The sequence below is a fragment of the Dermochelys coriacea genome, chromosome 13, assembly GCF_009764565.3.
Source record: "Dermochelys coriacea isolate rDerCor1 chromosome 13, rDerCor1.pri.v4, whole genome shotgun sequence".
In the NCBI taxonomy this organism is placed as follows: domain Eukaryota; kingdom Metazoa; phylum Chordata; order Testudines; family Dermochelyidae; genus Dermochelys; species Dermochelys coriacea.
Genome location: NC_050080.1, coordinates 37,352,292 through 37,379,282, shown reverse-complemented (window position 1 = coordinate 37,379,282; position 26,991 = coordinate 37,352,292). Strand labels below are relative to the sequence as shown.

The window sequence follows — 26,991 nt, the reverse complement described above, 5'->3', positions numbered from 1 at the left end:
CCGATGAAGTGAGCTGTAGCTCATGAAAGCTTATGCTCAAAAAAATTTGTTATTCTCAAAGGTGCCACAAGTACTCCTTTTCTTTTTGCAAAAGTTAAACATGTTCTTTAGTCACCAAAAAAGTCTTGTTTTCATGAAAATCCCCCCAAAATTTTATTTGTTTATTTACTCTCAAAAATCTGTTTAATCAAAAAGACAATATTAATTGAAAAAAGGTGTTGAGGAAAATTTTACTAGCAGCTGTAATATGTTAACCTGTTAGTCTCTAAGGTGCCAAAAGTACTCCTTTTCTTTTTACATTAACCTGTGGAATTTATTAGTATAGTAACTTTACTGAGGCAAATATAAAACAATAGGTATATGGATAGGCAGGTAGGTAGATAGACCTATTTCCAATCAGTTCACAGAAGTGGGAATTTCAGCTCTCATGTTCTATCCTCAGATGTCTCTGTGATTTGAACAGATCACTTCCCATCCCTGTTTAAGTTTCCGCACCTATAAAAAGGGAAAAACCATACTGACTTAGTCACACCATTCACTCCTTAAAGCAGGCCTTTAGTGTGAAAGGCTTGTTGTGTGGATTAGTAGCCATGCTTTGCAGATGTAAAGATCTGCACAAGTGCTAAATATTGTTAGATATGCAAGAATAAATTCAAATTAAAATGGAGAGGGTGGGCATTACAACTAGGATTTTCAAAGAAGCATAAGGGGTTAGTTCCTAGCTTCTATTGCACTAACTCCCTCTGACCCATTGAAAAATACAAGGCTATAATGACTATCAGTAATTCTTTCTTTCTTCTAGAAACTGATGGCTGTCTCAGTTCAGGCAAGAATATCCTTTGTAAAATGTGGCTGAAATACCTAGAGTTGTAGGGTGGGTTATACATTGTTCCTTAAGCATTTGGCATTGGGCAGTGATTGGAACACGATTCCTAACTAATTAGACTATTGTTCTGGTCTAGCCCAGGCTGTAAGGGTTTGAATGAAAGCTGAGTCCAGGGGAGGTGGGTGAAAGAGAAGGGTTGTTATGTGGAAGAGAAATGGGATGCAACTTTACTGTATTTCTGGGAAACTCTTTCTTTGTCATTTGTTTCTACCTGTTTGTCTGGCTTGTCTTTTACATTGTAAGCTTTTTGGAGGCGGGAAAGTCTTCTGTGCTATGTTAGTGCAGTGCCCAGAGCAATGGGGTCCCAACCCTAGCTGGGACCTTAAGGTTCTAACAGACGACACAAAATATTTAATAAACTTAATTTCTGTAGTTACTTACATCAGCTGAGTGTCTGGCACATTGATTACAATGGAGCTAAGTTGATTCACACCAGCTGATGATCTGACTGTAACTTGAAGTCTTTAAATCAAAATCAAGGACGTCAGTAACTCAGCCAAAGGTTACTGTCTATTACAGGAGTGGATGGGCGAGGTTCTATGACCTGCAATGTGCAGAAGATCAGACTAGATGATCATGATGGTATGTTCTGGCCTTAAAGTCTATGAAACTAGAGCTGGTTGAATTTTTAGGAATTAATATTTTATTCAAAAAATAATGATGTATTGGGACAACTAAAACTATTCATGAATTCAGGTTGAATTCATGGAATATCTTTGGCCAAAAAAGAAGAAAACACTGAAAAATTTCGTACTGACATTTTCAAATGAAACATTTTCACTTTTTTTCTAAAGGACATTTTGTTTAGAAATTTAGCTGGATTTATCAAAAACAATTAAACAGTGTGCAAAAATTCCCAAAGATTAAACAAAATAAAATATTTTGGCTGTACAAAATATTTTGTTTCACCTGTAACCTTTTTTTTTCCCCCAGTTTTTCATTTTAGCGAGAAAGGCTGGAAAAAATACATCTTGGGTTGATCTAAAATTAATTTTTCTTTTTTAAATTTGGCATTTTGGCCACCAAAATGAAACATCGGTCATTCACTAAGCTCTAGATCTGATCACTGATCAATCACACATTTCATTAGGGGTATGTTGACTATTGGTTAGAGCAGGGAGGGCTCATACTGTCTGGTTTCATTCTCCTCACTGCAGTTTTAAATCTGGACAAAACATTTGGTGGCAAAAATGTCAGTGTCAGTGAGTTCAATGATGTCAAGGCTCTTGCAAACGCTCACCTGTATAACACAAGGTGTGTGGTTTTGTTTAAAATAACCCTGGATAACTGTGGGTCTAAAAGCAGCTTTGCACATCCTTCCGATATCAGTCAGCGGACAGATGCTGCATTTGCAAACATAACCAGCATTTAAAGTATATCCAAAGAAACCCTCTGATGAAATGAGATGATGAATGGCTGGAATCCCTGATAAACTAAGCAGTCCCTACTGCCACGGGCAGCAACCTCTCATCTGTACTGCTCAGCAGCTTGTAAGACCTGAGCGATTTTTATTGCTTAAGAATATCTAGACATGCACACACACAGCTACTTGGTATTGATGCCTGCTTTAACGCTTCCTTCTGCCTGCTACTCCTAGGTGGGAGATAGCAGGGAGTAAGTCTGTTTCCAAGGTCTGGGATTTTGACAGGCGCCTAATAGTGCTAGGAATTAGGGCCCCCGATATCTGTTGTTTATAGGACCTGTAGGACCTTTTATAGTTGACAATTAACCAGACATATGTTACAGCTGTCATCTTGGTTGACTCCAGTGATTGAACCAAGGACCTGCATAAGTAAAGCCATGAATGCCTATATTTTGAGTGAAAGAACCAGGGATTTCTAGCTGGGCCTGTGACAGACTCATAAACTCTGTAGCTTGGGCACAGATAGGTATTCATAAAATGCACTAATCAGTGGATTAGTTGCACACAGACCAGTTGCTTTTGATAAGTACTTTACTGTTTGATGCTAATCCAGGACCTGGATGAAGATCTGTGTGCCATGAAGATCTGTTTTTAAGACAGAGATCTAGTTATACGTTACGTGATTGTCAAAAACAGGGGCCTAAAATATTTAGGCAACAGTTCCTATTGTAAGTGGGTGCCAAAATTAGTTACCTATTGGGTACCAAACTTCCCTAGGATCCATTGACAGTTCCATCCAAGGACAATAAAACATCCATCATTCTAGTGTTGGAATACTTGTCAAAGATCAAGCCCTTATAAAGCCCAGTTGTCTAACTAAAATGAGCTCTATATGACAAAATTTGACTACGGGTTTAACTGTCTTTCTTTTATGGGTCCATTTGTTCCATCAGGTAAAACTCCCAGTATCAATGAGCAAGGAAAATCACACCAGAGTGAAGGAATTCATCCTTCTGGGATTCCCTGGGTCTCAGTATTTGCAGCTGTCCCTCTTCATACTCTTCCTCTTCATGTATGTCCTGATCATCACTGCTAATGTGGCCATCATCTTGCTAGTCAGGACCCACAGATGCCTTCAAACCCCCATGTACTACTTCCTCTGCAACTTTGCCTTCCTGGAGATCTGGTTCACCACAGCCTGTGTCCCTAAGACTCTAGCCAATCTTGTGTCCCAAAGCAAATCCATCTCCTTCACCAGCTGCCTTCTGCAGATGTATTTTGTCTTCTCCTTTGGCTGCACAGAATACTTCCTCTTGGCTGTCATGGCCTATGACCGCTATCTGGCCATTTGCTACCCATTGCATTATAACACTATTATGAGCAGCACTCTCTCTGTTCAGCTGGCCCTTAGCTCTTGGGTGGGTGGTTTCCTGGTTATTTCCGTGCCAGCAGCTCTGATTGCCAGGTTGTCCTTCTGTGGGCCAAACGTCATCAATCACTTCTTTTGTGACATATCTCCCTGGATAATTCTCTCCTGCACTGACACCTACCTTGTTGAAGTGGTCTGTTTCATCATGTTTACCATCGTCATCCTAGGGTCCTGTGTAATAACCCTGGTATCCTACATTTATATCATCTCCACCATCTTGAAAATCCCCTCAGCACAAAGTCGGCAAAGGGCCTTTTCCACCTGCTCTTCCCATCTCACAGTTGTGATTATATGGTACGGATCCACTGCTTTTCTACACGTTAAACCATCCATAGAGACGTCATTGGAACTCACCAAAATAGTCACCATCTTGAACACAATTGTGACTCCATTGCTAAATCCTTTCATCTACACATTGAGAAACAAAGAGGTCAGAGAGATCTCGAAAAAGGTATTCAGCAGAGGGACTTGAAGTCATTGTAAGATGTTCTGATGGTCACTGATTGTAGTGGAAAACATGGAAAGAGACAATGTCAATTATTTTAATAATCTATCAAAGCCTTAGCAAAGTTACTAGGATCACATCAAACTCATGTAAAAGTATCATCAAAGAACATCACATAAAACTTCTGGATATGTCATTTTTTTATTAGTGGTAGTACTATTGTCTGCATTATAGTAGTGTTTAGGAACCAAAGTCATGGGCCAGTACCCCATTCTACTAGGTGGTGTACAAATGTAGAACAACATGATGGTCCTGCCCCAAACAGCTTACAATCTAAATATTTGGCAAAAGACAACAGTCTTATACTGACAGATAGATGGGGGAGAACAAAGAAGTAATTAAATGTGAAGATGATACAAAACTACTCAAGATAGTTAAGTCCAAAGCAGACTGAAAGAGTTACAAAGGGATCTCACAAAACTTGGTGACTTGGCAACAAAATGGCAGATGAAATTCAATGTTGATAAATGCAAAGTAATGCACATTGGAAAACATAATCCCAATTATACATATAAAGTGATGGGGTCTACATTAGCTATTACCACTCAAGAAAGAGATCTTGGAGTCACTGAATATTTCTCTGAAAACATCCACTCAATGTGAGTGGCAGCCAAAAAAGTGAACAGAATGTTGGGAATCATTAAGAAAGGGATAGATAACAAGATAGAAAATATCATATTGGCTCTGTATAAATCCACGGTATGCCCATATCTTGAATACTGTGTCTAGATGTGATCCCCCCATTTCAAAAAAGATACATGGAATTGGAAAAGGTGCAGAAAAGGGAAACAAAAATACTTAAGGGTATGAAATAGCTTCCATGTGAGGAGAGATTAATAAGCCTGGGACTTTTCAGCTTGGAAAATAGACAGCTAAATGGGGAGATGACAGAGATCTATGAAGTCATGACTGGTGTGGAGAAAGTAAATAAGGAAATGTTATTTGCTCCTTCTCATAATACAAGAATTAGGGGTCATGAAATGAAATAAATAGGCAGCAGGTTTAACACAAACAAAAGGAAGTATTTCTTCACACAACAGAGTCAATCTGTTGAATTCTTTGCCAGAGAATGTTATGAAGAGTAAAACTATAACAGATAAATTCATGGAGGATAGGTCCATCAATGGCTATTTGCCAGGATGGGCAGGGATGCAAAACAAAGCTCTGTGTTCTTATGTTACTGGTAAGCATGACACACATCTCAGCACACTAACTGCCTAACCATTGTCAAGTTGTTTTGTGTAGGCATGTTTATTAATGCCTTTAGAAACATGATAAATTAATGTCAGTGGTTTTAGTGGCATGTCAAAATGCCATAATTTTGAAAACATACCAATACATTATATCCCATTTTTCATGAAAATTATGAGTGACACATCACAGTCTTTTCAAAGACAGTAGAGGCATGACATTGTCCAAGGAGCATTTTTAGCAACATAACTGAATGAGGTTAATTTCTGAGATGATTCCAATATTTTGTCATAATTTTAGAAGCATGTAAAGTGACACCAAAGTTTGGAGAGACATGCCAAAGTTATTTAAAGATTTCTATAGACAAATAAATCTACAAAGATTTATTATAGCTTCCAATGACATGTCAAAGTCTTTAAATACATTTTAGAGACATGTGAACATCATAGAAATGTCTTCAGATGCATTAAAGCAATGCCTACATTTTAGAAAGAAATCTTTCTTTAGTCATAATCTTAAATACAAATTGCATCATGTGAAAGTTTGTGGACACATGTCAAATTGATGTTGTAATTATCAGAGCCATGTCCATATTTTTTTTATATCTTTCCAAGACATAGCAAAGTGTTTTGGACCAGATGCCCAAAGGTATTTAGATGCCTAAATCCCACTGAAGTCAATGGGAGTTACACGCCCAAACACTTTTGAAGGTCTGGGCTTTCAAACCTTGTCAAAATTTTGTAATAGAGTTAGAGTTATGTCAAATCATGTAAAAGTTTGTAGAAACCTGTCAAATATACATCCAAATGTTGACAGATGTGATAAAGTATTGTCATATCCTTCAAGTCATGTCTAAGTCTTGTCAAAGTTTTTAGTGGCTCTGATCAACAAATTTTGGATTATATCAAAATTATGTCAATGCATATGGTGATATGCTTAAAGATTTGGCGTACTGAACAAAATTAACCACATTTTCCTCATAACTGATTTTACTTGCTCTTTGTAGAGGGAAGTTTTTATCAGCAAGGTAGAGTTTGGTTTGCCCCAAGGTAATATTGTCTGGGATTTTTAAACAGGGCCTAAGGGATTTAGGTACCCAATTCCCATTGAAAATCACATCCACTTACTTAGCCCCTTTGAAAATGCCTTTCGAGAAGTTGTATAAAACTTTTTCCATCTAAAGGATGATCCTTTTTTGCTTGCATAATTGGCCCACGAAACCTAACAAGATAGACTCAGTCATGCTCAAATCCCAGCATATCAAAGATATTTCCATCCCATACCAAGATTGTAAACTGATAGATATAGGGCACAAGGGGCCACGCAGTGGACCAAGAGTGTGTGTACACCCAGGGGTGGGACTCCTGGCACTCAACTTTGATGGCAAAGATGGAGCACACTGGAAACAATCACCATGTAACTGGCTATTCCTGCTTCATTGAAGGTATGCATAAAGACCCTTTCTTGGAGGCAATGGATGAAGAGTAGGGCTGCGGGTGGTAGAGCTGCCTCTCTTGCCTTTAACAAGCTCAGGGAAATACTTTAATCTCAACCCACTTAGGCAAATCCTGTGGGAATTCTGCATCTGTATTCAGAGAACATGATATCCCTACATCTTCTGAAAAGCTAGAAAAATAAAACAGCAGGAACTCAAGACATCTCACATACAAGGCAAGATTTTACTCTTAGTCTGGATTAACATTCATTGTAACTATCTCCAACAAATTTCAATGGAATTATTCCAGATTTACAGCAATGTAAATGAGGACAACTTCACCAGATTTGTGACACAGCACCCTAGAGATCCCATATTCACCACTGTCAGATAATTATGACATGTTTTGTACAAAGTATGCCCTGTGAGGTATCATTTTAAAAGTCTTGATCTGTTCAACATAAATTTACTGTTGGATTGTATGTGCTATCATTGTGTGTGAAGTTACGAAGTTTAGCTATGTGTGTGTTACTGAAATATGTTGTGAAGTTAGGAACACCCACAACCAGCCTTTCAGGCACAATAATAAATAAGCCAGACTCACTGAAGACCCATCAAAGGGAATCCACTTTCCCAATGGCTATCCCAGAAGACTTCCCAGAGAGAACACATAGACAATGGAGACTGCTTGATCAATCAGTGCCACTCCTTGCATGGTGAGGTAGTACTCAAGAACCTTTCCAATCTCTTCCCTTGCCATTAATCACATTGACTATGATTGAGATTTACAAAGAAGCTTAGGGCAGTTAGGCACTCATGGGAGAAGATTGCCTACTTCTCTTAGGCTTTGGCTACACTATAAAGATTTCCTGGTGTCCTTATGTTGGCTAGGAGCATGAAAAAAATGCTGCAACTATATTGAAAGAACAATTAGTGTGGTGGCAGAGCTAATGTCATGCAGGGAGGTGGTGTCACTATGCCGACAAAAGAACTCCTTTTGTCAGCATATGCTGCTTCTCCACTAGGTGGCACTGTAGAAGGGGCACCATCACCTCCCAAACTCCTCCATGCAGCAGAGGGTGGTTGTGCTGTGGCCTACCTCAGTTTCCCCTCCTTAATGAGGTGACAGTGAGGTTACTTAAAGAATTTGGCCAAGGAGCAGCCAAACATTCTACTTCACAGCAGTTTATCTCCCTCTAATAAAGCCCTCTGAAAGGAGCCCCTTGTACAAAGGTTGAAAAGCTCTGATCTCAGAGCCTGGATAAAACTTTAAAGTCCAAAACCAAAAATCTCTAGATTCCAGAAGCAGCTTCTTCTGCTGTACAGATTAAGGCTTCTCCACTGCCAGCAGAGCTCTGCAGTCTTCCCCATTTGCTTATGATTTCTGCCAGCCTTTCTTTGTAATCTTTCTCCTGCTTGGTGAGGGTCTACCTCAGGCCTCCTCGTCTGTTATCCTTTTGCCTAGATCAGGATCCTGAGGTACTCCCCTCCTTTGGAGCTTCCTTTCTTCTGTGGTAACTATCCCCAGGTGGACCTGGGTTGACTCATCCCTTACAGTGGAGCCTGTAACAAGTAGGCTCGGCATCTGACTCCCTTAAACAGTCAGCCCTGTGACATGCTATGATGGCACCGCTATGCCAGTTTTCTCATCTAGACAGTCCATCTGGTCCCTTTGGAAATCCCAACCTATGTGCACAGTAAGGCACTATTCATCATAAACAAGGGTATCAAGGTCTGATCCAATCACCACTGTACAGAAAAAAATGCAAATGTGTATATATCATTCCTAAACCATTGCCTAACATGCACATGTTTTATTTGGCTTTGGGACAAAATGTGGGGTCTTTCTTTACAGTTCATGGAGGGCAGGTCCATCAATAGCTAGTAGCCAGGATGGGCAGGGACGGCATCCCTAGCCTCTGTTTGCCAGAAGTTGGGAATAGGCGAAAGGGGATAGATCACTTGGTGATGACCTGTGCTGTTCATCTCCCTCTGAAACACCTGGCATTGGATGCTGTCGGAAGACAGGATAGTGGGCTAGATGGACCTTTGGTCTGACCCGCTATGGCTGTTCTTATTTTCTCATGTACAAAGGTTTTACTCTGTGCTTACTTAGGCAACACTCCCATTGATGTTAAAGGGGATTTTGCATGCTAAGGCTTGAGTTTCAAATGAGCCCAGTGGAGTTTCAATGGGATTTGAGCACTTAACTTTCTCAACCTCTTCAGAAAACTCTACCCTAAGTAACACCTGAGAGCTAGATTCTACCATCCTTGATCATGATTTTAGTGGGACTACTCAAGGAATAAGGTGCTACTCACTGAGAGGAAGGGTGGCAGAATCTGGTCCCAAGGAAGGACCTCTTTTCATCCATTGTGGGAAAATCTAAGTTACATGTGTCAACTAATGGAATTCTCCAGCTATTTGACAAGCATGGCCTTGCGGATGATACATTGGGTAGGGGTTCTGCCAGCAACAGACTTGTTCATTGTGTGACCTTGGCCACCCCACTTTCACGTCCTGGCCCTCAGTTTCCCTGTCTGTGACATGGAGGTAATGATACCAGCAGAAGTTTGTTAGGAAATGGAATTTCCATTCTTTGCACACTCCAGAAATGTCTTTTCATCCCTAATCAGAACCAAACACTGAAATATACTGAAAAATGACATTTCTAAAATATTTCGTTTTAGAAACATCACAGAAATAAAATGTGGTGATGAGGTTGAAATATTTCTTATCAACTTATTTTATGATAAATTATAGTATAATACATATAATATACATAAATTATAATGTAACACAAAATTCAGAATGATACATTCAATGTGAAACATTTTGACCAAATTGAAACAAATCTCTTTGCTAATTTCTCTTTAAAAGATGTTCCCATGAAAAATGTTCGTTTCACTGTACTTGCATTTTCCAATAGAAAACAATAACACTGGAAAGCTTCCTCTCGGCTATTATAGTAACTTGCTTTGAAAAGTGCTTTCAGATCTATGTGTGTAAAATCTATGACCCTTTGGTTTAGAATTTTGCAACTGATATAAAAATGGAACATATATAATTTTGAAAGTGATACCAAACCACAGTGGGACCATTTGGGTATTTTTTGCAAAACTAGTAATTATGAGTGAGGGTGAGCAAGTGTCCTGGTTGTGTTGTTGCATCTGAGGGATTTTGTGTGGATTTGTGGGAGTGGTAAATGAGGCAGGTGTGCTGCGGTGAGGGGCTAAGCTTGTTTGGGGCTATTGTGTGTGCTGGTTGTGTTGCTATGTTAGTGACAATCTCTGCCCCAAAGAGATTACTATCTAAATAGAAATGACGCATAAAGGGTGAAAGCAGAAACAAGTTATTGAAGGTTACACAGCAAGTAAGAGAGAGAGCTGGGAACACAACCCAGGTATCCTGACTTCTAGTACAGTACCCATCCCACTGGGCTAGGCATCATAGGCACTGAATTTTCCTTTTCCCTGGGGGTATTCCACCCCTGTTCTGCCTCAGGGCCCCATCCCCAGGCCGCCCTTCCCCCAAGGCCCTGCCCCCACTCCGCTCCTCCCCCAAGGCCCCGCCCTTGCTATGCCTCTTCCTGACCCCACTCCGTCTCCTCCCCAAGGCCCCCGCCCACCCACCACTTGCTTCTTTCTGCCCTCCCCCAAGCCGCCAACCAGCTAATCAGCGATGCTGCAGAACAACTGTGGCTGGTGAGTGTTGAATACCCACTATTTTTTTTGGAGCACCCACGGAGTCGGTCCCTATGCCTTGCTGCCTTTCACTTAAATACTTGAATTATGCTGTAGGGAAATAGCCTAAATTGTACACTGAAACAAGACAGCAGGAGGCTATCTTTACAACTGGGCAAATCATGGATTTTTCCAAACCAAAAAATCGTAACACTCTTTGCTTGATTCAGAAAAGGGAAGTGAATCCAAATCTTTTATCTCTTAGGAGAGTACCAAAAGCACCAGCTATGGTGGCATTCTCCCTCGGTTTCTCTTTGGCCCAATGGATATTTAGGTATTTGTTTCATATGGCACAACATCACCAGGAGCGATTCAGAGAAAAGCATCCCAGAATGGCCTGTAGCCTCATGGCTGGGATGCTTATCTGTGAAAGGGACTCTGAGTTCAAGACTCATCTTTATAACAGGCATTCTGTCCTGGGTCTCTCACATTCTGGGCAGGGTCTCCTAATGGTTATAAGAGATAGATGGCCTGAAGGTTATAAGAGATAGGTGCTACTTTTTAAAGCTGGCCGTGAGGACCTTTTTCTCACGCCAAATTAATTGGGTCAAATTCACAAATAGTTTCAGGTTGACTGAAATTGAATTTTTCTGCAAAGGAATTATTCATCTGAAAAAATTCCTTCCTTCCTTCCCATTGTCCACTGGGCACTAGAAAATATGGCATAGGGAATAATCCTTACGGGACAGAAAGGGTGGGTGGTGATGGAAAAATATCTGACTGGGACTCGCTCATATCTAATTTTTATGGGCTCTGTAGCGGGGCAGTTGCCCCGCTCCTGAAAAAGGTAGGCTGACTGGATGTAGCTGCAGCTGTGGCCACGTCACCAGTCAGGCCACAGCAGGCCCTGATAAAAGGGCTGAGCGTAGAGCTGGGTCAGACTCTCGCTCTCTCTCTGGAGAGAGAAGGACCTAGCTGCCTGAAGGAGCAAGGGTATCTGAGGCTGAGCAGTGCTGGGGAAGGGCAAAGGAGCTGGGGAGCTGCAGCCTGGCAACTCCCCAGGCTGTGACCTTGGTTAAGGCCTAAGAAGGTACTGGGGCTGCGGAGGGGCAGCCCGGAGATAGGCAGAGGCAGCTGGTCCAACCCCCTTGCCAATGATGAGTGGCCATTACGGACTGCAGTTTTCCCCAGTGAGAGGGGGTTAGATGACAACTGGCAGTAGCCACTGAGGCAAGGTGGGGATAGAGGGTTGGGGGTTCCCTGGGGAGAGGAGACCCAGAGTGTGGGGACTGCTGGGGCAGAATCCCGAGGTAAGGGGCACCGGGGTCCGGGAAGGACATAGGAGCCTGAGGCAGGCAAGACACTGGTCACCAAGAGGTGCTCCGAAGACTAAAAGAGTTAATTCCCAGGATGACCAGCAGGAGGCACCGTGCTGGTGAGTCTTTGTCGCTACAGGCTCATTGAAATTGACCTATCTCCCTTGGGCTCCTTGAGAAATTCCAGCCTAAGCAGCAATTTTTAAAGAAATTAAGGTTTCTGGTGGGATTTTCAAAAAGCATCTACATGACTGACATCTTTTGAAAATCCCACCAGGTGTCGAAATGCCTTTAAATACCCACCCCAGACCCCCTTCTTTGTCTGAATGGTCTAGAGAAGGAAAATCAGGAGCTTCTCATCATACAGGAACAAAAGAACTTTCAATGAAATTTAAAGGTGCCAGCTTCAAAATTGCTAAGAGGAAATACATTTTTCACAGACAGTCTGTGGAACTCACTGCCACTGTAATCCATCAAGCCTAAGAATTTAGCAAGATTCAAAGAGGGATTGGACCTTTACTTGAACAATTATATGCAGTATTATAACAGTTAATGATAAAATATTTGGAAGCGACATAACAAATTTGCATAATTCTGAGTGTAAACCAGTGTTGAACTATTAGCACTCAGAACTAGAGCTAATGTGGGGGGCAGATTAGCCCATATCTGTTACTATGGAATTCTTACACCTTCCTCTCCTAATCTAGCCAATGAGGATGCTAAAGCAAGGGGTATGTCCTAAGCCCCAACTCTCTCATTGAGATAGGCACCTAACTCCAGGCTGCAGGGATGTGCCTCCCTCTGGTTGGGATTCTCAGCTGTAAACCCTCTCTTAGGTGTCTACACCTCCTTTGGAAGGAGGAACACTGTGAATAAATAATTTTTAAAAGGCATTGTCATAAAAGGACAGGATCCTCAGTCACCAGCCTCTCTTGTGAGTACTCCAACCACCGGGTGACAGAGTCATCCTCACATTCATGCTCTCTCTCTCTCTCTCACTGGCCCATTGAGTCTTTCCTTACTGTTTCACAGCGGAATAGCTTCAAGCAGGAGTGACTGAGGGACCTTGGTATCAGAGTGTCCCATAGCCCAGTGTTTAGAGCACACACCTGAAAAGTGGCAGATCCTTGTTCAAAACCGTCCTTCTACTGAAATGGGGACTTGAACCAGATTCTCCCACTGTATAGGGAGATTTTGGCATACTAGCAAAATACCTGGACCGCTATCAATAATTGGAATATCAATTGTCATGCTTATGGCCAAAAGGAGCTAAATCAGTTGGTTTAGCAGGCCTCTGCAACAGCCTTACCATATCTAAGCAAGAAGCCAGGAGGAGAGGGGATCGAGGGACGAGCTGACCCTTTTTCCTTCCTGGTGAGATGTCTGTTCAAACTGCTGAGATATGTGTTTTAGAGAAACAGGAAGCTTATCTATATCTGACCTTTGGGATGTGTTTGTGAGGGCCATCAAAACACACGGGCTCTGCAAAAAATACTTCCATCTAATTGATGGTTTAGGAAAAAACCTCTTGCTTAACCTTTGAAATTGCTTGCTTAACATGTTTTTTTAATTTGCATATTATTGTTACACTAACCCAAATAAATAAGAGGAAGAAGTATGAGGTAGGTGGACTCTTCAGGGACACAGTTTAGGGTCCCCCATGGCAGCTGAAAGATAGGCCAATTGGATGGCTGTCATACCACTCGAAGACTACTCCAGACTTTGGTAATTATTGATTTTTACTAACCTGTTGCGGATGTGTGTAAGTGCTTGAGACAAAAATAAAGTGCAGCTTTAAGTGAAAGCACTCTTGTATTGTACTTTTTGCGCCAGTCACCTATCAGTCGAACGGCCGTGTCTCCATTAATTTATTTCCTGCCACCACCTCGCCAAGAGTAATACTTGCCAAAAGCTTTGGGTAAGTACCCCTTGAGCAAAGAATTACAAGGGATGTAAGGGATGTTCCCCCCAGATCAGGTCCTGCAGCCGCGGTAGGCAGAGGACACCAGTCTTCCCCCAGTTTATGAACTGTACTGGGGCATAGGTGTCTTCACTCCTGGTGAGGGGCTGCATGCACAGAAGCAGAAAGGTAGACATAGATGTTTGGGGACCTCCAACTGTAGAAATGTAGGTGCTGAATGAGTTTAGGTGCCTACACAGTATGGGGGCACCTGACTGGTGGGTCTCTTTGAATCCCAGTGGGGCCTGATTCTGGCATTTATGTGCCTAAATCCCTTTGTAAAGCTGGCCCCTAGTGAGATTTTCAGAAGTTCCTTAGCAAGTGAGGTGCCTAACTTCCATTCAGATCAGGTGCTTGACCCTATTTACATGCTTTTGAAAATCCTTCTAGGCACCTGTCTGCATCTTTAGGTTCCTAAATACCTCTGATAATGTGGCTCCTAGGACCAGATTTTGAAAGCTATTAAGGCGACTGGTGGGATCTTCAAAGGAATCTAGGGGCTAAAATACATTGAAATCAATGGCTAAATGCCTAACTGTTTTTGAAAATCCCACCACTCACCTAAATATCTTTCAAAATCTGATCCTTACTGTATTAGAATAAAAGACATTTAGTGCAATGAGCCAGATTCTCAGAAGATAAATAGGGCACATTCACTTCAGGGGATATACACCAATTTACACTAGCTGTAGATCTGACTTATAGACTCCTATGGATCCACACTTCTAGACATGGGCTTGTCAAAAATTATTATTTGTTCAATAATTTTGACAGATAATGTCAATATGATATCAAAAAAGAACTTGGTAAATTCATGGAGGATAGGTCCATCAATGGCTATTAGCCAGGAGTCTGGATTCAGACTGGTTTAAAAAGCTCACAACATAAAATAATTTCATAATTATTAATTACTAATATGCCCTTACTTATTCGAGGAGATGACTGTCCCTTTATCTATCTATCCATAACCCACCCTCTCCTTCTATCTATCTATCTATCTATCTATCTATCTATCTATCTATCTATGCTTTGAGAATCCCAGCCTTACAGTGCTGTAGCCATAGGCCTTAATGTAGCCTTATATTAATTTACTTTGGTCCTGATACATCTCCATTGAAATCAATGGAGATTCACTTCTGTAAATTTGGAGTAACACAGTAGTTAATCATGTCCACACTTCCTTCGTGTCCCAGGTATCCTCATGGAGTTGATGACATCACTGTGCTGAGCTGTGCAATAGAAATGCACTCTGGATTCTATGAGCACCCTCAGAGGTGAAGGGAAATCACTCATTGCCTTACAGAGCTGGGGCCCAAAAAACTCTCACCTGGTATAAGCTGAGGTAGGCACAAAGCTATGGAGACTTATCAAGCAGAAGAGGTAATCCTTTCTCTAAACACAAAAGCAACAATCCCTTGCTTTTCTTTCTTTCTTTCTTTCTTTCTTTCTTTCTTTCTTTCTTTCTTTCTTTCTTTCTTTCTTTCTTTCTTTCTTTCTTTCTTTCTTTCAGTGTTCCTGTACAGAGGACTTCAAAAGTAGATCCTCCCCAGGTGATGATGAATATACAGCAAGGATACTACACCTTGCTCTCTAGCCTTTCCCACAAACATTGATGCAAGTTATGTTTCTTGTGATTAGCATCAGGATAGCCCCATTCTTCACAATTAATCCTCTGTGCTTTTCCACTCATTCTGTAGCCACATCCTTTGTGCTTCCCATGCCTTCAAAGTTCTGCAGTGCAATTTCCTTTGTTCCCCTTGGTTTTATCCATAAAGGCTGCAAACTGAAACCACTTTTTCCTGGATGTTGGAATTGATCTGCAAATGGGTTTATTAAATGCAGCATTTGTCAAAGCTGTTTTTTTAAAAAGAAGATATTTAGCCCACTTGCTTTACTCAAAGGAAATATTTGTCTTTAGCTTGTGCATCCAGTGTGTCCTCTGGTGGCTAGTAAGACATAATAGATCACAATTATTCCTTTGAGGATTACTCCAGGAAAGGAGAGACGAATTAGGTGACCCATGCTAAGAGATTCCCTATGCATCTAGCAGAGGGGAAGAGGAGATGGGGCAGAGAAGAAGAGGGTTCAGCCTGCTCATTTAGCTACAGCAATAACTGCAGTTGTGTATCAATACCACTCAATCACTGAATTGTTTTCTTCCTAACCAGGAGTCAGATTCTATTCTATTCATGTTCTTAAAACGATGCCCATCCATGACTTATGTAAGCATGGAGCCTTGACAATTTGTCCCTTATGGAATAAACTCATTTCTTGGATTTAACCAGAGGGGGGCAGGTGGCACATGGCACTGAAGCTGCCAGCGCTGTCAGGTGAAGGTGTGGTCTGAACCACTTTACTGGTGTGGACAGATCACAATTAATCTTCCCACCCTGCTTTTCCATCCTTCAAGGAACAAACACCAGTGGATTTTTGCACAGCTGGAAAATCAAGTATCAGACTGAGCCATGGAGAAAATGTATTCCTCAGACACTCCCCGGCTCCCACTTGATCTGATTTGAAGTAGAGAAATCACTTCCCATTGAAGTGCAAGCCATTGAAAATAAAATTAAGAAATGACTTTAAAGGGAGAGAGGAGGAAGTGTTCAAGAAAGAAAGAAAGAAAGAAAGAAAGAAAGAAAGAAAGAATATGTAACTAATTCTTCACTCCACCAAGTTTATTTGAATTATTCTCATCTCAGTCTCAACTCTTTTGCCTTCACAAATAATGACTTTTTAAAAAGTCTTCTTATACGTTTTGCCAGAAGCTTGGGCTGGACAACAGGTGATGAATTGATGATTACCTGGTTCTGTTCATTCTGTCTGAAGCACCTGGCATTGGCCACTGTCAGAAGACAAAAAGAAAAGGAGTACTTGTGGCACCTTAGAGACTAACAAATTTATTTGCGCATAAGCTTTCATGAGCTACAGATCACTTCATCAGATGCATTCAGTGGAAAATACAGTGGGGAGATTGATGTACATAGAGAGCATGAAACTATACGTTTTATCATACACACTGTAACCAGAGTGATCATTTAAGGTGAGCTATTACCAGCAGGAAGTGGGGGGGGGGAAAGGAAGAAAACCTTTTGTGGCGTTAATCAAGGTGAGCTATTTCCAGTAGTTGACAAGAATGTCTGAGGAACTGTGGGGGGGGGGAGGAAATAACATGGGGAAATAGTTTTACTTTGTGTAATGACGAATCCATTCCCAGTCTCTATTCAAATCTAAGTTAATTGTATCCAGTTTGCAAATTAATTCCAATTCAGCAGTCTCTCGTTGGAGTCTGTTTTTGAAGTTTTTTTTGTTGAAGAATAGCCACTCTCAGGTCTGTAATCGAGTGACTACAGATATTGAAGTGTTCTCCGACTGGTTTTTGAATGTTATAATTCTTGACATCTGACTTGTATCCATTTATTCTTTTATGTAGATGTACATAACATCAAAGCCCGTTGCCAACTCTCTCCACATATCTATTCAGGGGACACCATCATAGGGCCTAATCACATCAGCCACACTATCAGAGGCTCGTTCACCAGCGCATCTACCAATGTGATAGATGCCATCATGTGCCAGCAATGCCCCTCTTCTATGTACATTGGTCAAACTGGACAGTTTCTACGTAAAAGAATAAATGGACACAAATCAGACATCAAGAATTATAACATTCAAAAACCAGTTGGAGAACACTTCAATCTCTCTGGTCACTCGATCACGGACCTAAGAGTGGCTATACTTCAACAAAAAAGCTTCAAAAACAAACTCCAACGAGAGACTGCTGAATTGGAATTAATTTGCAAACTGGATACAATTAACTTAGGCTTGAATAGAGACTGGGAATGGATGAGTCATTACACAAAGTAAAACTATTTCCCCATGTTATTTCCCGCCCCTTACTCCCCACTGTTCCTCAGACATTCTTATCAACTGCTGGAAATGGCCCACCTTGATTATTACCAGAAAAGGTTTTCTTCCTTCCCCCCGCAACTTCCTGCTCGTAATAGCTCATCTTAAGTGATCACTCTCCTTACAGTGTGTATGATAAAACCCATTGTTTCATGTTCTCTGTGTGTGTATATAAATCTCCCCACTGTATTTTCCACTGTATGCATCCGATGAAGTGATCTGTAGCTCACGAAAGCTTATGCTCAAATAAATTTGTTAGTCTCTAAGGTGCCACAAGTACTCCTTTTCTTTTTGCAAATACAGACTAACACAGCTGCTACTCTGAACCCTGTCAGAAGACAGAATACTGGGCTAGATGGACTTTTGCTCTTACCCAGTATGGCTATTCTTACATTTTTATGTAAGACTTGAACACAGATCTGTTTCCTTTACTTAGAATAAAAGAAAACATTGTGCCTTAAATAATTATGACCCAATTTAAAGTAATTAGAGGAGATGATTCTCCTCTCACACTTACCCTTGTGTAAAATCAAGAGTAACTCCATTGGTAAAATTGGAGCTGACTGTTTTCTCACTCGCCCATTTCATGTTCTCTACCCATGGTTTTACAGAGTTTCTCAAGGAGGGTAAATATTTTTATTTTTATTAGGGTGGGCCAAAAATGGATTTTTCATGCTGTGGGGAAATCTGAAATTTTGAAATTTGGTTTCATCCCAAAAAGTCAAAATGTCAGATTTTTATAAGATATTAAATATTTCAACATATTTTGTTGCAACCTTATCCAAAACCAAAATGTTCAGTAATTTCCCATAGAAAATTTCAACAAAATTGACATGTTCCTATGAACTGTTTTGGTTTTGTCCTAACTGCATTTTCCGATCTAAAACTGTTCCAAAACTTCTCAACAAGCTCTATTTTTTTATTATTCGCAGAAGAAAAGAAGACCAAGGGTACTCAGAGAGAAAGTTACTTAATCCAATACCACACAGAGTAGCAGACAGAGCCCCATATCTTGGCTTATTTCTGAAACAGTGCCCTGACTGCTGGATTATACCCTTTCCTCTGGAAAACACCCTGCCCTCTGAACACCAATAATCTCTGGGAGTGGGTGGCACCGTGACATTCATAATGAGAGCAGAGATTTGCCACTATCCCATGTTGCACTTAAAAGTTGCTTGCAGTATTGTTAATGCTGTTACTCCAGCTCTTTTCTTGAAGCTCTGGTGTTAAGATGCACAAGCAGCTAGTGATCAGTGGATACTGATCTCAGGCTACCCGGTGTCATTCCGAGGTCACCCATTGACTTTGATTGATGTTTACTCACAAGTTATGTTAAATGTCACATCAATTTAAATTTTGATAAAACAGCCAAGTTTTATGGTTGGGGTAAACATAGGAGTACTGTTAACTTTCTATAGCACTTTATGCTCTATAGGTTGGTGCCTAACTCCTTTAGGCTACTACTTCTTCACAGAGGCTTACATGCTTTGTTGGTTATGTTGACTGAACTGTAAAACCCAGCAGCCCTTTTGGCCCTCCACACCAGTCAGCTAACTCATGGGACAAGGGACCAGGCTGGAACAGAGGTGCTGGAACAATTTTTATAGTGGGGTGCTGAGAACCATTGAACAAACTGTAAACCCTGTATAGGATGGAAACCACTTCAAGCCAGAGGGTGCTTCAGCAGCTATGGGCTGGAATGTTGGGGTCTGGCTGGAGTCCGGGGACAAAGAGACTTGGCTGGGGCTCATGACTACTGTGATGGGGTGAGGGGCCCAGCTGAAGATCCTCACTGGAGTGAGAGAAGATAGGAGCCCAAATGATTGGACAACAAGAGTATACGATTCACTTAAAGTAGAATAAAAAATAGAAAAAAAATACATTTATAAAAAGTGCAAATAAATTTAAAATAGTAATAAATAAAATACAAAAATATTAACAGACTTCAAAAGTAAAACAATAAAAACTGAAAAAATTAAAGTAATAAAAAATGGTAAAATACAAAAAAACAATAAAAAGGGAAATAAAATAAAAATTGAACTATATATAAACAACAATAAAATAAAAACAGGAAAAATAAGTAAAATATATTAAAAAGGTAAAAAAATATAAATATTAAGAAAAAACACACACAAAATGAAAGTAAAAAAAGAAGTAAAATTTTTAAAACTGAGGGCGAGAATCCATGGGACTTGTGCGCCTATATCATAGGTGAGGAGAGCTTTGGTGTGTGCTCCCGTGTCCCCATCTCTCTCTCTTTCTCTGTCCTCCCATGTGGACAGTGCTAGACAGCAGTCTCACTCCGGCCATGCGACCACCCCAGCCTGGGAGTGAGGGTCAGCGCCCTCCCGGGCTTCCAGATCAGTGTTTTCCCCAGGAATTGAAATTAGAGGGGGATGTTCGAATTTACGGGGTGGGGAAGTCAGGGCCGATGAGGGGTAAGACCGTTAGGGTGAAGGTGGCTCTATGGCACCATAGTAAAAACTGAAAAATGTTTCATGACCATTTTATTAGATTTAACTCATATTTTGAAATCATCACAAAAATTAAAGTTGGCTTCTCAAGCCTTCTGTGAAGTACTACATCTACATCCTTCTTGGTTTCTTGTTATAAATTTGCACAACTCTGTTTTAACTTCTTGAATGCAATGCGTTCATCTTTTGTGGTTTTTCGTGTGTCCGGTACTTCCATTCCTTCAATTGATATGCTCATTAGATCATTCACATGATCAGGCAGAAGGGACTTCTTTCAGAACACAAAATTCTATTCAATAATGAAAAAGAATGCTCAACTGTAGATGTCATGACTGGGAGTAGCAAGAGATGAATTCCTACTTCTTTCATCCCAGGAAACATAGCACAAAGATTGGGTCAAGCCACTAGTGATGATAAAAAAGAAGCTGAAACCAAGTCTTCATTCATTTGTCATATGATATTCCACTGTGAGTTCAAATTCTCTAATCTGTCCTGAGCACATGGCAGCCCCATTGCTGGTAGTGCCTCACTCCACTCAACAGTCAGTGTTTTATAAGACAGGGATCTGTAAAAGCTCTGTAGAGGTTGAGTAGAATCTAGAAGTCGCCATTGTAGATTTTTAAGAATCAAGTCTGTGTACTTTTTCAGTTGTCTTAACAAACACTTCTTGTCCTCTTCACTAAAGGATTCAATATAAATGCCTTCATTACTCAACTTCTGGACCGAAGTCTTTGCTTCTTCCAGTACTTTTTCAACGGATAGATCTCTGATTGATCCTAATGTAGCTTCTATTGCTGGACAAAGTTCTACTACTGTCTACCATCAGCAGATTGTTTAATGACCCAAGCTGTTTCAACAGTAGACTTACAAGGGAGAGCATGGCAATAGTCTTCTCTGAATGTAGTAGCAAAAGTAATCCACCAGCCTCACTACTTAGATCATCCCATCTTGGTAGATACTTTCCAAAGCCAGTAATAATGGCTGGCGTAATGTTAAGACAACAGCCAAGAATCACTCATGAGAAAGCCAGAGGGTTTTCCCAGGTTGGACTAATTTGAACTTCAGTCCCAGTGTATCTTCTATATTTTCCAAGATATTCAGTCTTTTTGGACTCTTGCTGAAAAAAGAATATAATGAAGACATTAAATTTATTGCTTTTTAAATGTCTTTTGAAGAGTCTGCAGCTCATACTAGTGCTAGTTGGAGTAGATGGCCTTTGCAGTGTGTATAGGAGAGATTAGGGTTACACTTTTCTCTGAGCAAAGCTTGTACTCCACCATGTCTTTTAAAGAAGTTTGCAGCTCCATCAAATGCACAAGCAGCCATCTGTTTGGGGTCCAATTGACAAGCATTTAACTCTTCTGAGATGTGGGTTGTCACAGAGGCAGCCGAAGTATCTTCTATAACTTGAACATCTAGAAATGCATCTACTTGCCTACCACTGACATCAAGATAAAGTATACAATGACTTAATACTTGATGGCCATTTGCATCGGTGCATTCGTCAGCCATGTATGCAAATTTTTTTTGTGGTAAGAGAGTTCTTCGTGTTTTCAACTGTTGAGTCTTCCACTGTTGCACCACATGCTTCTAGCTAGTCAGTTGAGTTTCTTTCAGAAAGATAGTGAGGAATTTGCTGGTCTTGTTCAGAACCAGTGTTCAGCTTCAAGATGAACAATTGACAATGTACTTAACATTGGCCTCCAGTTTGTAGTGTGCGGTATCTCTTGCTTAAATAGAAAGTATGATGCCACAGCCATGTTTGTTCACATGAACTGTGTTGTGTCTCCAGCATGCTTAACAGCTTCATTAACACTCACCAGTTCACTCACATGAATTCACCTCCCAGGTGGGGGGCAAGAAGGCACCTTGCTCATTCCTCCAGCTGCTCACTGTTCACTCTGGCCACTGTTGTTTGTTGTGTCACTGTTCACTCCATTGCTCTGTTGCCAATGACCCTGCACCTTCACTTTCTGCTGCCACCTGCCACTGTGACCTCTGCTAGTTGGTCTCTTGAGGTTCCACCCAGCTCTCAATCATTTCAGGTGAGGTCTCAGTGCGGGTACCTCGCTGCTAGTGCAGACTGGGCCGTCCCCCAGCAGGTCTAAGCACATAGACCTGATTATCAGTGATTTCAGCTGTAGTGATCACTTAACAGAACAAAAGACTATCTATGGATCCTAATCAGCTCTGTCTTTAAACAGTGGAGAGGGGCAGGTCAAATAGTACTTGTGACTGAGGCAGACCATCAAGCAAAACACCTGTCTCTACCCTCTCTCTCGATGCCCTCAGTACAGTTCTACTGCCCTTTACACAGACGATAAGAATAGCAACATTTCCTGTGGATGCACGAGAGGGACCAATTGGGGTACAGTGACAGTTTTCCCGGACCTTTCCTCTTATTTGAAAAATCCACCTGGACGGAGGGCGGAGAATCAAAAGAGAGGTCATGTCTGGGAAACCCCAGCCATATGATAACCCTCACATTATCTAGCTGGCCAAGGGAAGCGAGGCCCTGCACTCAGTGTGATGGCATTTTTCTGTCTGTGTGATAAATGAAAGGGTCAGGGTAGCTCCCTTTTATGGCCCAGCCAGTCAGTTAGCTATAAAATCCCTCTTAGTAGCTGTTCTCTACTTGCTTTACCTGTAAAGGGTTAAAAGAAGTGAGTGGGCACCTGGCCAGGAGAGTCAATGGGAAGGCTAGAACTTTTAAAAATTGAAACAATACTCCCCTTTTGTTTGTCTGTGGTGGTTCTTCCAGAGCGAGGGAACAGGAAAAAACTATGCTGTAAGAAGCTTAGGGCCAGGTATGAAAAAATCATCAGGATCATACCTCGAAGCTATTCATTTAAAACCCCAGATATGTAAGTAGATCAGGAAATGTCTAGGAAGACACAATTAGGTTTATCCCTTTTATTTCTTTATGGCTTGTGGACTTCTCTGTGCTAACCCCAAATGCTTTTCTTTTGCTTGTAACCTTTAAGCTGGACCTCAAGAAAGTTATTCTTGATGATTAATCCTTGTAAGTGGTTTTTTTTTAAAAATCTAGAAATAGCCTGAGTTTCCAGATGTTTTCTTTCTTTTTGTTTTTAATAAAATTTACCTTTTTTAAGAACAGGATTGGGCTTTTGTGTCCTAAAAGGTTTGTGCACATTATTTAGTTAGCTGGTGGCAACAGCTGATTTCCTTTGGTTTCTTTCTCAGCTCTTCCCTGGAGCGGGGGGGTGAAAGAGCTTGAGGGTACACAGGGAAGAATTCCCAAGCGTGCCTTCCTGGATTCTCAGAGGGGTTTTGCACTTGGGTGGTGGCAGCATTTACCAATCCAAGGTCAGAAAAAACCTGTAACCTTGGGAGTTTAATACAAGCCTGGAGTGGCAAGTATTAATTTTTAGAGTCTTTGCGGGCCCCCACCTTCTGCATTTGAAGTGCCAGAGAGGGGAATCAGCCTTGACAGTCTGTCTGTCTGTATTTGTCTAATGTGGCAACTTTTGAAAATCACATCCAATCAATTCCAAAATGTCAGGAAATGTCCTAGGCCCCTTGTATTCCTTTTTTAATTTCACCTTAACTGTCAATTTCCTAATTTTGGGGTAATTATAAATTCCTTTTAATATAGTTTACTCTAAATTACTGATACACACTATCAGCCTTTACTGCATGTGTTGTGTGTAACTGGTAATACTCTCAAGGTTATGTTGTCTTGGAATGACAGAGGTTGAATCTGTTTAAATACAGACTTGTAACCAGGCCCCCATAGACATTTTATTATTTTAAAAAACGTTTAGGTCCTAATTCCCTGGAAATCCCTAGTTGCTTTGGGCTGCTCCTGAGTGATGCAAAGCAGCCAGAGCAGACTGCCCAGTGAAACTGACATTACTTAGGTTGTAAGATCCGTGAGGCAGGAACTGTCTTGTTGTTATCTGTTTGTACAGTGACTAGCACAATGGGGTCTTGGTGAATGGTGATCCTAGATGCTAGGAAAATACTACTATTGATGATGATGATGATGCATGGCTGTTTTTAACTGTCAGAAAAGTGTGAAGTATCTAGTTTTGAAGGTGGTGCTGTGGTTCCTGAAGCTGCGAGAGGGGCTACAGGCAGATGCAGAGACGGAGTGATGGTTGGACGGGGGCTTTGGCCTTGAGCTTATCCCCAGAGCGACCAGGAGGAAATGCCATTCTGGTAGTGAGTGATGTGCTCCATTGACACAAGGGGAAAATGTTGAGCAGAACTAACAAACATGAAAACACTCAAGAGGCAAGAGTAGCTGAGCAGTGTTATTTTTTTATTCAGTGAGCTGGCTGCTGAAGTTTTGCATGTTGAGGAGAAAGAGGAACATGTTTCTCAAGAAAATTTCCCCATTTTTCAGTCAGCTCTATTCATTTTTTGTGAAGAGTATGAAAGAAGAAATTCCCCCAGTGAAATGGGACACTTGTTATCGGGGACAGGGGATATTCCACGAACACCAGGCTGGTGGGAGGTCCTCTAGGTGTTAGAAGGTAGCTACAACCTAGCCCCCATGTTTATACAGTCCTTTAAATAATAGAAGATTCTACCAGCTATGGTAAGGGTTATCAGCACCCAAATCCTTTAACTGTGGATGGACCTGATGCTTTTGAGTTAATAGTGCGCCTCTTTATCAACACAAAAAAAACTGCCCAAAATTGGAAAAAATGGTTTTCAGATGGTTTTTTTTTGATTTTCCAATAAAAAATCAAATATTTTTGAGGCAAGAAGAGACAGACCAGGAAAATGCAATTTTGCATCAAAAAAAGTTAGGAAAAATGTGGATGCCCCACCAATTCTTTTGGAACCTTCACCTGGGGACAAATCTGGTTTAGGCCATGTCTACAACAGTGAGTTTACAGTGGCATAGCTGCACTGAGTGGTGGTAGCTATGTTGGTGGGAGATGCTTTCCCACCAACATAGCTCTGTCAATGCCAGTGCTTCTGGCAGTGTAACTTATGTCGCTCAAGGGGTTGTTTTTTCCATATCCCTGAGCGACATAAATTATATCGACAAAAGTGGTAGTGTAGACATAGCCTTATTCTTATCTGAGAGTCACTCAGGGACTAATCCAAAGCCAAATGTAGTCAGCAACAGTCTTTCAAATGACGTTGATCAACGGGCTTTGGATCAGACTCTTTCTGATTCCAGGACCCCTTAGTGCCAATGGACAGGGGCAAAGGGGGTGCATAAGTTTTTACAGGATCCCCTGGGTCAGATATATAGAGAATAGTTCAGCAAAGGCTGACATCTGAGATCTCTACGAGCCAGTAGCTCACTGGTTGTCATAATTATTGCAAAATGTATGTATGGATAATATTTAGAGTTATGTATCTATACTGAAAATTATTTCTAAGGTTTTGGAGCTGAGGCAGGTTACCAGGAGGCAACATACATCGGAAATGTCCCTTTCAGACAGGAGGTAAAAGACACATATCTCCCTGTCTTTTATGTATTGGGTATTGTCTGCCTCACAATAGAGGCCTATGTGCATACTGAGCCACAGACAAAGAAGAGATTGCAAAATCTGCAAAAGAGGAAAGAAATCTACAGGAATAAATGAACAGCAGAGGATGTCATGTTCATGAGTAAAAACAAAAAGATTGTTCTGGTCTATCCTGGAGAGCAAAGTGACATGCTGGACTCTTCATCTAGGAGTCAACTATCAGTGGGCTTGTGCCATGAAAGGAGGATCACCGCCAACCGTTGTGTAAAGCACTGCAAGGATTTGGGGGAGAGAAATACTCTACAAGACATGAGAGTATCTAGTCAATTAGCTCTAGGCTCTAGAATGTGGGCTATAATTTTATTTTACATAATGTAATTATTCGTTTCCGAGATGTCTACTTGCTCTCACTTGAACCTCTATGCTTTGTCACTTAAACTTATACCTGACACTTAAAAATATTTGTAAACATCTGGCTCCTGATCAGTGCTGATCAGTCTATTCAGCAATTATCTTTGCTACGGTCAGTTGTAAAGTGAGGCTGATTTCCAGCATGGGGAAATTTAATGTCAATTTTTTACCATTATTAAGTAAGTAGCATCACTTGAGTGAGTCAGATGTAATGAAAATAACTGACCATCTTTTGGTGACTTGTGGTGGTCAGGTCAAAATTCAGAATTGGGATTCATGAACAGGGGAATGTCAAGTCAGAATAAAGTGGTTATTTTACCTCTGTATATGATCCTGGTGTGACCGCTGCTGGAATATTGTATCCAATTTTGATGCCCACAATTCAAGAAGAATATTGACAAATTGGAGAGGATTCAGAGAAGGGCCACACAAATGATTAATCTAGCAGACCGAGGTCTAACACCATCCAATGGCTGGAAGCTGAAGCTAGACACATTCAAATTGGAAATAAGGTGTACATTTTTCACAGTGAGTGTAATTAACCTGCTCAATGAATTATTTTGGGGAAGTTCTGGTTGTATATACGTTATACACGTTATACAGAAGGTCAGACTGGCTGATCACAGTGTTCCCTTCAGTCTTTGAAATCTATGGCTCTAGTAAAAAAGTGTTGAAGTCAGTAAAGTGCCCATATTCCACTGAGTGGGAGGAGGTAGGACACCAGATAAGATGAAAAAAACCTCTCATGGCAGCAGCTGGATCTGTGGATAAACAGAATACTTGAGTCAGCTGTCATAAAAGGCAGGGTTATCAGGATAAAAATGAATTTGTACACAAGGAAAATCAGATATTCAGACTAATGAGGGCCAAATAAAATGCTAGATAAGTATAGAAATGATGTTGGCTATACAGTTGAAATGCCAGGCAAACCATTTTCCTGGTCAAAATTCTTGACCCAACTGTTGGGCAACTAAATAGC

At 41.0% G+C, this 26,991-nt stretch overlaps 2 protein-coding genes across 2 annotated transcripts in view; one reads left to right on the top strand and one right to left on the bottom strand.

Annotated features, from left to right (window-relative positions):
- LOC119841806 (mast cell protease 3-like) overlaps positions 1-26,991 on the bottom strand; it is a 500,929-nt gene that overhangs the window by 355,881 nt on the left and 118,057 nt on the right.
- On the top strand, positions 3,221-4,150 carry LOC119841651 (olfactory receptor 6F1-like). The gene has a single exon (XM_038369198.1). The coding sequence runs from the start codon at positions 3,221-3,223 to the stop codon at positions 4,148-4,150; it is 930 nt and encodes a 309-aa protein (XP_038225126.1).